Raw genomic sequence first — 11,777 nt, 5'->3', positions numbered from 1 at the left:
TTTCCACTAACAAAAAGTGTTTGCCAGCCTCCCTTTCTCCATATCCCTTCTCCTCTTTCCTTTCTTTTTTCCTCCCTCTCCAAAAAACCCAGTTTAACTTTCTTCTTTAAAAAAAAAGTTTTACACACCACTGGGGAAAGGCTATGCGAACAAGGGAAAATGGCGCTGGGAATGCCAGGAAAGAGAACAAAGCTGGTGACACCCCCGGGACAGCCCCTTGAACATTGCTCCTCCCCTAATTCGGACACCGTTGTCGGTCCCGTTAATTTGCTGCGCATCCAACATGGCAGCTGCAAAAAAAAATTGCTGGAAAAGTGGTGTCAGTTATCCACCACTGATTCGGGTTTTAGCTAGAGAAATCGATCAAAGTTGGATCGACCGCAGATTCAAATGGGAACGAAGTTCCTATAATCCAATTCTTGATTTGATTTATAGACCAGTGGGAATGGGGCCTATGCCTCCTGGCCTGTTTTAGTCTCAGAAGAAATATTTATTTACTCAAGAGATGAACTGGAACACTACTGCTATTTTGCTTCCGTATTATTTAAAGGCATCTCCTGATTTAAAACATCTGGAGGGGGTGGAGTATCAAAACAGCCTCTTATACAGCAAAGTGGAGATTTTTTTCAGTGAAAAAAATAGAAAAATAATTTAGGGGGAGGAATGGGATGGATCTATGAGCTGCACTTTTAATCTCCTGGTTTAATCTTAGTCAGGTAAAATGTTTGTCACACTACAAACTAAATGATAGTTTATTGAAAATATTGGAAGCATTTTTGCCAGTAGCTAAGTTTATACTAATTATTTTGAGCAATAATAAGCTTAAGACTGACTGACTTTTCACATTATTTTTCTTTGTAGAGCCAAACGTTCTAGCTGGCACATTAATTGCTCACACAGATGCTGTCTGGGGTCTTGCTTACAGTGGGATCAAGAATCACTTACTATCTTGCTCAGCAGATGGCAGTGTTAGATTGTGGAGTCCGCCTGAAAAAGTGCCCTGCATTTGCACATACAACGGAAATAGGGGTGAGTTACAAAATAAAAGTTAAGGAAGTGATTTTAGAAAGATTTATTCAAAGGACAGGTATTATCCAATAAAAACAGTTTTAAAAATAGACAGATAAGCTGAGGTAAATAATCAACTTAAGAGATCAAATGATTGCCAGAGTGAAATCATTTCAGTGATGTGTTTAAAAAACAACAGTAAGTGAGAGGATTCCATGATATTCACAAGGAAAGGAAGATGTTTTACAGGCCAAGGCACAGCCACAGAGGGAATGCACTCCATCCAACTATATCTTGGCTACAGGTGGCACATGAGGAGGAGTCTCCCCAGTTGATAAAGGACTTTGTTCTGGTCATCACTCTCCAAACATTGGCCAATATCAGGGAGGAGTACTTGTTCACTAAGCCTTTTAGTGCTTTGTTGGTCAACATTAGAATCTTGAAACAGACTCAGAAGCACATGGATAGCCAGTATCGTTCAAATAATAGGTGCAATATCTATCTACTGGCTCTACAACTCCAAACCTTCTCCAAAAACCACCCACAGAAGATGCATTACATACTCCAGGTGTGAGGTTATTGTGGTGTTTGTCATTTCCACCAGCCTGTTCCAGATTATTTCTGCAAATAAATTTTTGTTATTTAAAGGTTTGATGAAATAATGAATGCTCTGAACACAACACATGTTATTTCTTTCCTGTCTACTCCAGAATATGGAATACCTACATCCGTTGACTTTATAGGTTGTGATCCAGCACATATGGTGACATCGTTTAGCACTGGCAACACTGTCATTTATGATTTGGAAACATCCCAGTCACTGGTAATGCTTTCCTCACAGACTGATTCTGGTAAGATTAAGTTATTCTTTACAGCTTTTGATCCACCTTTGAGCTGGAACATGATCTTACAAAGAGTTTCCAACAACTTGTAAAGTTACCAGTCGTAGTCAAAGTAAAAGAATTTATTTATCTTTAAATGGCTTTTTAAAAATCTTTGAATTATGAGATATAAATATTTCACAGTACTATGTAGTGTTTCAGTTGAGAGTATTGAATTTAGTTTTTGCTCAGCTATGAACTCACTGTGAGTTCTTGACAATATCTCTGTCTCAACTTGAATTCCTTGTGCTAAAGCTGAAATATTAAAACAAACCATTAAAAATTACAGTAAGAAGAATCATCATAAAAGGATACACTATACATAAAATCAATTATGTGTTTTTGTAGACAGGTTCACACTGTTGTACTTTGTTATACCACCTGCGTGAAACATTTCCTCCCCCACCTCCCACTTGCAGTTATTGATGCTAGCTGAAAACCAGCTCTGGAGAGTTTTCCAGTTTTCCAGAGCATGTTTGGGGCAATTAGTGGACTTCAGTGGGATGAGAAGATGACCCCTTACTGAATTCCTCTGTTCTGCTAGTGGAAATCCCACATTGGATCCTATCCCAATTTTCATCAAGTGAAGAGATGCAGAATTTGGCTTCAAGGGGGGCTTTCATTTCTTCAAGCTGTTAGATATGACAGTGTTGTTTCTCTTAAGATGCCAGCCACAGATGCTGGCTAAATGTCAGGAATAAACTCTTCTAGAACATAGCCACATAGCCTGAAAACCCCACAAAAAACTATGGATGCCGGCCATGAAAGCTTTCGACTTCTCAGTGTTGTTCTTTCCTTGACCACATGTACGTCACTGGCTTATATCTAAAATATTCTTGGAACAAAGCAATATTTAACGATAATAAATCAAAGGAGTTATTTGCCTGTATGCTTCAGTTGAAGATCTGTGTTCGTGTAATAATGATTTAAAACAATGGTACACCATGTTTTATTCCTGGGCTCATTGATCTTCCTCATATTTTGCTCTTGAGGGGAAAAGATGGAAAGCTTCTATTTCAGTTTACATCAAAGCATCATTTGCCACAATCTAAATTACGTGTCCCCCTGGAAACTAGAATTGGAAGATTCCTTTCTCTTCCCCTTGTGCACAAAGAAAGGGAAGTATGAGAACCCAAGAACCTGCTGTGAAGTATGCTAATGCTCATTTTCATAACAGTGAGTTACATTTGTCTATTATCCCTGAAATGAGCCAGTTTGTTTTGGGCTGAAAGTTAGTTCAGACCTTGGCCAAGCTCCTGTATGTAGTTATAATACAGATATTTCATATTGTACTAGTAGTTCAGTAATCATTCAGTCATTTTTCAGCTTTAAAGATGAAACTTGTTATTAGTGGTATGAGTGCATCCTTAGCTCATTGTTGCATTTATTTTATTTTCAGGTTTACAGGTAAATAATCACATTAACAGGGTAGTAAGTCATCCAACTCTTCCTGTAACAATAACAGCTCATGAAGATAGACACATCAAGTTTTTCGACAATAAAACGGGTAAGAAAATGAACATGGGCTTTCTTGGTTTCCCACATTTCCTTCCCTTTTCTTGAATTTTCCCTTATTCCTTTGCTTTTTTCATAGCTCCTATTTCAGGTCTCTTCCCCCTTCTGTCTTTTACAAACATTGTGTTTTCTTTTTTGTGTATGATATTCAGATCTCACTTCTGCCTTCCCCCTCCCCTACTTCTCAGTTTCTGTATGCTTCCATCTGTTTCACTGGCCTAGTATTTTATTAGCGCCGTGCATATCAGGAAGCGTATTGACTGAGGAATAATGGTCAGCCTATGTTTATTTTCCAATCCTCCTCTAAAGGATGGCTACCATGTGAGGAATTTTTCAAAGCCATAATAAGAATTAGTTGGGAGTCATGGTTGGCACTAAAGCTAGGAGCAGTCGGTTACCTACATAATCTTTTACTGTCATCTTGATCCCCACTCCCCAATTTCCCACTCATCTTTCATGGATGGTCTGGAAATTTGTTTTCAAGGAGTTACTGACATAGTTACTGTTTTTCATACTTGTGTTCTGCAAATGCCATGTTTAGAACTCCTAGCTGTCAACTTGGTAGGTGTATCAACAAGGCATCCAAAAAAAACATGGGAGAACAACAACAACAAAAAAGACAACCCAAAAGCCATATAATGAGCTAGGTCTTTACAGTACTCTTTAAATGCTGTTGATTTAAGGACAAATGGACAAAGCAAGACTTTTTTGCTCTGCTTGTAGGCTTCATGGAACTTATGGCAAGCTATTGTGGAAAACAGAAAGCTAGAGTAGACAGTCCTTAGAGTGACCCATCAAGGAAGTTTATTTGGTTTTTACAGTATACCCATCAAATATTGCTTTGAATCCCTCCCATCTGTGAAAAATATGAATTGTTGATACATTTTCTGCATTTGTTGTTAGGTAAAACGATCCATTCTATGGTTGCTCACTTGGATGCTGTCACAAGTTTAGCTGTGGATCCTAATGGAATCTACTTGATGTCTGGAAGTAAGTTAACAACTACTGTTATTACCAACAGAATTTGTTGTAATGTGTTTTTGTTAAGTCTGCAAGTCTGACTGTGTTTTTCACTTCATTCAGGCCATGACTGTTCTATTAGATTATGGAATTTGGACAGCAAAACGTGTGTGCAAGAAATAACAGCCCATAGGAAAAAGTTGGATGAATCAATTTATGATGTAGCTTTTCATCCATCGAAAGCATATATCGCCAGTGCAGGAGCCGATGCCCTTGCCAAAGTATTTGTGTGACATAACAAAGCAAACCTGTGTCCTGTGTAGCAGGCTTGCCTGGACAAGGAGAGGGAAAGTGTCACTGCCATTATGGAAAAGGTTACTGATGAGACACTACATGTGGCCAGCCTCAACCGAGACTGTATGTGGGTCAGTGTAAATTGGTCAAATCACGATCTCATGAATAACATTGGGCTGATTCATTTAACTGTAATTACTGTATTTTTTGGGGGGAAGCAAACCAGTATTTGTAGCCTTGACTGGATATGAACTGAGCGTTTGTCTGTTCTTTAGATGTGTCTTTAAACGAACGTGGAGTCAGATCTTATTAAAGACTTTTATTTTGGACTCTGTGTGCTGCCTTAGGGTTAGGAATGTGGTGCTCTTGTGGGGGGGGGAGGGTAAGTGAGCTCCAAGAGTAGGTTTCTTTGCATCTCTTAGTATCTTCTTGTCTATCAGTTAAATGCCACAGATTCCCCTTTTCAGCTTTTATTTTGCTTTAAAGAAAAAGGAATTAACTTAAAATATTTAGCATTAGTTGCACAAAATATTTGGATAAAATTCTAGTTTTTATATGTCTTTTATATATTTAGCCTGTCACAGCAGTGCTCAAGATTGTATGGATGATGTTTTTTCTGCATTATAGTACCCTAACCACAAAGATCTCGCTGCCCTGTAATCACACAGTTCCTTTTGTTGCCTAACAAAGTTCAGTTTAGTCCTTTTTTCAGGATGATAATTCATCACCTTTGAATTACTGGCATCCTAAAGGACTGTAGAGAAGTGCAAAAAAGAAATGCAAAGGAACTAAGCACCCCCAGCCTTCCCAATGAACTTTTAAAATTAATCTTGGCATCCTATCACTATGTGATATTTTGTACATCTTACTGTATTTACGAGATTATTTATCAAGGATTACCCATCTGGCTAATGGCCTATTATTTATTTCACTTTTTGTTGGACTTTATATTCTTTTTATGTAGCGTGTTAAGGGGCCCTTGTATATCTATTATAGCACTCTTTGAACAGTCTAAAATAGACTAAAAATGGGACATGGAATAGTTTTTAAAGTTACAGACAGACTTTTTTCCAGTTACATGTCTGGAGTTAAGTTGATTCCAGAAAGTCATTTCAGAACTTATGGAGTGAAAATGTTTTTTATTTGCGGTTCGAATAGAATGAGAAAGTAGTTGAATCAAGAGTCAGAAATTGGCTGTGTTTGGAATAGTTATTCCCTGCTTTGATTTGTTTTTTTCAGATGTGCTTCAGTTTATGGTGTAACTAAAAGGTTTCGTTTATGTAACTGCATGATTAAGACAATAAAAGTATTTTTTCTAGTCTTCCACAAAAACTTTCTGATCAGTTTGCGAGTTTTGATGAGTTTTGTAAGTTTTCTGTTTTACAAACTATGAATCAGCAAATTTTTAAGATTGTACAACATAGCAAAAGTACAGTTCTTTAAAAAATGTATATAAAATGCATATAATAAATACTAAATGGTGTACCTGTATGTTACTGTTGGTTATATTTTGTGTTGCAACGTTTTAAAAGTGTCATTTAATTCTCAGACAACTCCATTAGGAAATGAAGGTTTAATTCAGCAAAACAGTTTTATACATTTGAAATAAACTGTTGCTTGTAATATCAAAAATTTCTGACAGGACCACTCTATTATAAGAACTTGTTTCAAGAAAACACTACATTACTCCCCTTTTATTGATAAGTATTTTTGAAACAGGAAACACTGTGGCAAGCCAGGTTTTTTTTTTTTTTTCAAAGAAATAATTATCCAGTGCTTTCAAATTAGAATCAAGCCTGATTGTTTTTGATGAAATTCACTTGCAGGTAAGTTTTTATAGGATAGCAGCCTAAATGCTATTTGATTGTTTAGCTTTAAGAAAATGGAAATCATTATCATTTAGTGTACCTTTTGCACTGAAAGCTGGATTAAGTAAGTTATACTTTTAAGTATAAGGTTTGCTAATTAATGATTAAAATGCTGGCTTCTGACTAGTTTTGGCACAGAGTTTATGGAATCCACGCATATCATATACTTCATGTTCTAGCATTTTTATTCCATGAATAATCCTACAAATGCCCCCATTATTTCTGGAGATAATCAGCACAGTACAAAGTAAGAATGGATTTTTCTAGAAACAATAGCACAGTGACTGACTGAGCACATTACTGGATCTTGGAAGACGTTCTTATAAAGGGTGGCAACTGTTTCCATGTTTTAAATCTAGATTAGCAAAGAGAATGTATCTCAGAACAAACAGGAAGAAAACAACAAGGTAGTAATGTATCCTTGACAGAATAATGTAACCATATATTGCATATAACTTTGTTTTTTAAAAGCAGCATCATTGTTTGCAGTGTGATGCATTAAATTTATATTGTAAATAAAAGGGAATATGCCACAGTTGACTACTGAGATCAAAGTGAGGCTTTTAAGAGGTGTATCTGTGTAAGATTTTTTAAAAGCTTCTACTGATTCTTGAGTTTGTCCCTGTTTAAAAGCATTCAGTAACTAAAAGGCAGAGTGGTTGTTTTTTTTAATTTTATTGGAAGTAATTTCATAATAGCCTTTTCTTAAGTCAAACTTTGTTTTTGGCAGCTTTTTCAGACTGCTGCAATCTAATGCTTAAATGAAATGTGACTCTTTAATAAATATTGCCAAACATAAACTTTGTTTTTCTTTTAAATTGTATTAAAGTGGATAAAGAGGCATACATGTATGTTTTTTAAAAGATCTTATTTATTTCTAGTTTCTGAACCATTGTATCCCTTCTGCTGAAGGTACCTGAATAAATGTGTAAAACCTATTAGATTGAATCTAAATGTGCCATTCCATTGGTAAAAGACTTTTGATCCATCAGAAGATCTTATTAAAGACAGGAATTGATTTCCCCAGTTCCCACCATATCTGTCCAGCTCACCACCATGTCTGCTCCTTGGGGATATACCAGAGCAATCTGGAAGGTGTGGAGAAAGAAGGGAATCATGAAAATGCCCTCATCGCCTGTTAGTGGAGGGATCTGCTATGTCAAAGATTCTTCCACAAATAGCAAAGGAACCATTGCATAAAACTCTGTTTAAGGTTTGTGTAGTAAAATAATTTCATTCTTGTCTCCTGCCAAATAATGCTAGAATAAGGAAAAAATGTGCCCATTTCTTTATGTATTTTATTCTTTTGATTGTAATGCTTTCTGTCCACTAGTGGAATGGAAACTGATGGAAAAGAGGAGTCAACTCTGGTGCTAGCTTTAAAAATAAAATGCTTAAAAGTAATGTATTTCCTATGCAGTGTTGTGTAATGGAAGTATCTAAAACAGGTAGATAAAGTGCAGGCCGTCTTGAACTCCCCCAAGAAAATTATTGCCACAAAATAGCCAGTTGTTTTGTCTGTAGAATTTCCCCTCACTTCAGACTTGTTTTTAGGATCATGGGTTCTTTTTTCAAACTAGATGTGACCTAGTTTCCTTAAATTGGTCATGGCAAAGATAGCGAGCCTCGGTAGTGCAGTGGTTAAATATCAGTACCATAGTCAATCACAGCCACAAGGTTGTGAGTTTGATCCTGCAGGGCTCCTGGGTCCACTCACCCTTGCAGCCATCCATAGGTCACTGAAATGAGATTGTTGGGGCAATTAGCATACACATTGTAAACTGCTTAGGGAGTGCTAGATAAGCGGTATAGAAATGTACTTGCCATTGTTATTGCTATGGCGGACACTGCCATTTTGAGCAAAAATTCTTGGAGAGATTGTGTCCATCCCTCCACCCCTCAACTTTTTGAAAAGGATATAAATAGAATTGGTAATACCCACCTCTTAAGGCAGGGGTAGGCAACCTTTTTGACCCGGGGGCCGGCTTGCTGTTCCTCAGACAACTGGGGGGCCGAAGCCAATAAATAAATAAATAAATAAATAAATAAATAAATAAATAATATAGGACAACATTTTCAAATGTAGGACACATTTTTTAAATGGAGGACATGCAAAAAAAATTGATGCTTTTTAAAAAATGTTAATATAAATGCATGTTTCTTAGCCATGATCAAAATAGAGGACATTTGGGCATTATTCCTAGACAGATGACAGAAATGTACTTTCCTTTTGGTCAACCCCCCTCCCCCATTCCAAACAGCACATTTGGGCATTGAACATGGCTTTACTTAACATGGCCTCTTGCATATTTCAGAGGCTTACTGCATAACCAAACTCTTTGGGTTTCACACTGAACATGAGTTCACATGGCTATGCATATTTGACATGTAAAGCTGGTTTAACAAGAAGTGATTTGCCCTCGGTTTCATGTGTCTTGCACCAACTATACTTTTCAGAAGTGTGTACTTGGTCAAGGGACTATGGTTTTTCTTCACTGCGCATGAGTTTGTAAAAATCAGAGCAACTTGCATTGGCCGTGCCTCAGAAGCTGGCTGATATCAATATCACCATCATCACCACCACCATCATTGTCACAACAAGGCAGCATTATAAGGACAAAAAACGCACAGAAAGACAATTTGGAAAGTCACACTCTCTCGGCTTCAGAAAGAGTGGGCCCATATCACAAAAGCTGACTGATATCAATAAATAAGGGGTAAATATATAAATAAGGGGAAAATGTACATGGGAATATAATTGCATCCAGGGGGAAAATGGGCATGGGAATACAATTGCATCCAGGGGGGAAATGGGCATGGGAATACAGTTGCATCCAGGGGGGAAATGGGCATGGGAATACAGTTGTATCCAGGGGGGAAATGGGCATGGGAATACAGTTGCATCCAGGGGGGAAATGGGCATGGGAATACAGTTGCATCCAGGGGGGAAATGGGCATGGGAATACAGTTGCATCCAGGGGGGAAATGGGCATGGGAATACAGTTGCATCCAGGGGGGAAATGGGCATGGGAATACAGTTGCATCCAGGGGGGAAATGGGCATGGGAATACAGTTGCATCCAGGGGGGAAATGGGCATGGGAATACAGTTGCATCCAGGGGGAAAATGGGCATGGGAATACAATTACATCCAGGGGGAAAATGGGCATGGGAATACAATTACATCCAGGGGGAAAATGGGCATGGGAAGATAATTACATCCAGGGGGAAATGCATATTAGAAACGGCACCTTCTTCCTCCTCCTCCTCCTCCTCCTCCTCCTCTTGTTGCTCATTTTCGGAGCCAAAGGGGTTTAGGAAACAGTCCTTTCTTTCCCTTCCCTCTGGTCCAGAGGTCCTCCTCCGCATCCTCCTGCTCTTCCCAAGTTTCTCTTCCTCATTGAGGCTGGCCAATGGCAGAGTGGTGCTAGAAACAGCCCCGCCCCTGCCATTTTTCTATTGGCCAGCCCCTGCCAGGCTCCCTGAAGAGAAGGAGCTGCTCTTTGTAAGGCCTGCGCGCGCGCACGCGTGCAAACAAGGACTTGCAGGAGGTGCCTCTGGCCCGGAGAAGGAGAGCACAGAGGCGCAGGAATAGGAGGAGGCAGAGGAGGCTGCCGACTGGCCCAAAGGCCTTGGCGGTGGCGGCGCCTGCGGCAGGACCGTGCAGGGGCCGGATCTGGCTCCTCCCCGGGCCAGATCCGGCCCACGGGCCGTAGGTTGCCGATGCATGTCTTAAGGGCTGAAGTTGAGATGTGAAGTTGAAGGCTTTCATGGCCGGCATCCATATTTTTTTGTGGGTTTTTCAGGCTCTACAGTACTTTAGACTTCAGTAAAGGGTGAAGGGACCAGCTGCAGAAGATATGGGTAAAGTGTTCCTTTGTGCAGTATTGATGCCTATATTGCTGTACACCAGATCATACAGTCAACAATAATTTCCTCTGTTATAGAGAGTTTAAAGCAAGAAATGGCTTTTAAGCAGTAGATGAATTTGTCTTGAGATGACCTGTAATAGTTTGGGGAATGACCAAAATAGTACAGGTATACCTTAGTTTAAAAAGTAGTTGAGAAAGACTTTGGTACAAGAAGGAGGAATTAAAGAAAAGAAAAGAAAAAGTAGCTTAACAAGTTTCAGCAAACTGACATGCACACGTAAAATGAAAGAACCAAGTCAGGTAAGCCTTGTGGAAGTAAACAAAAACATTTTGAAACTTCTAAAGTCCATTTAAAAGCTTGTTGGAAAATGCCTCCTGAAGTGATTCTCATTTCAGTGGCTAAACTTTTCAGCATGCCAGAGTGTGGGTTGCACCCCTAACAGGTCATCAAGTGATACAGCCAACTAACCCTGTATAGCTCTGCCTTTCTCCACGCACCCAAAGTATATTAAAACCGTTACACTGGTGACATAATTCCAATAAAACAGCAACAATGGCTTTCGAACATAAAAAGGGATCCATATTCCCCCCCCCCCCAAAAAAAAAAGCCTGAAAAGATTTTTTAGATGCCATATTGACCATGATTTCCAGCACTCACCTCTACAAAGCCTCTAAAGGAAACAGAACGGAAGTGGGTAGCCCTAACTGAAAACTGCTGTGAAATGGTGCTACAGCAAAGGAGGGCAAAATGTCAAGAAGATTTAAATACTTCACTGGCTAAGCACCACTAGAGCTGAAACTGCAGTATCATCTAAACTAAATGCAGTTGCTACCACAGCACATGAAGCTCTTGATGCAAGCCTCCGAAATAAACAGGATCTCATGGACATGCACACTGTAGTGGTCTCAATACAGCTCATGGTTGAAAACTTTCAAAATAGATCACAATGGGATAACTGACATCTCAGGAATGGTCCTGAGTCCCTGGATGGCAATGACATGATTTAATCAGTCTTAGGGTTTTCTCAACTGCTCCACTGTACAGGGCAAAAAGATTGCTCATAACACTATTTTCTACTGAACTTACTGTACTTATTGATCCACCTTTATTGAGGAGGTATTTAGATATAAGGCTCATCAGTGGTTTCTTGTTATTTTACTTTTTTCTTCTTTTATGTTAAATCAATTGTAGCTTTCTACTGTAATGTGAGTCTTATAAATACCTCCTCAATAAAGGTACGTGCCAAGGTAGCTGATGAGTTGCTTTTCTCTTTTTTTCTGTTTTGCTTATCATGCATTCTCATTAAGTGATTTGGTAAATTTCCAGATACCTCTTTCCCATCACTGACCTCCCAATTGATTTACACTTCAAAGAATGCAT

The 11,777-nt window shown here is 38.8% G+C and overlaps 1 protein-coding gene across 3 annotated transcripts in view; it reads left to right on the top strand.

Annotated features, from left to right (window-relative positions):
- STRN3 (striatin 3) overlaps positions 1-7,934 on the top strand; it is a 64,810-nt gene extending 56,876 nt beyond the window's left edge. For all 3 annotated transcript variants that reach the window (XM_089522056.1, XM_089522055.1, XM_089522054.1), the window contains 5 exons: positions 862-1,029; positions 1,719-1,859; positions 3,289-3,396; positions 4,308-4,394; positions 4,488-7,934. In XM_089522056.1, the coding sequence (XP_089378182.1) occupies positions 862-1,029; positions 1,719-1,859; positions 3,289-3,396; positions 4,308-4,394; positions 4,488-4,657 (674 nt within the window). In that variant the 3' untranslated portion in view covers positions 4,658-7,934. The remainder of the gene's footprint in view (positions 1-861; positions 1,030-1,718; positions 1,860-3,288; positions 3,397-4,307; positions 4,395-4,487) is intronic.
- Positions 7,935-11,777: the final 3,843 nt, after the last annotated feature.

The sequence above is a fragment of the Sceloporus occidentalis genome, unplaced genomic scaffold (genome assembly GCF_023333645.1).
Source record: "Sceloporus occidentalis isolate IW3139 unplaced genomic scaffold, rSceOcc1.0.p SCAF_4, whole genome shotgun sequence".
Classification (NCBI taxonomy): domain Eukaryota; kingdom Metazoa; phylum Chordata; class Lepidosauria; order Squamata; family Phrynosomatidae; genus Sceloporus; species Sceloporus occidentalis.
This window is presented reverse-complemented; position numbering and strand designations above follow the sequence as displayed.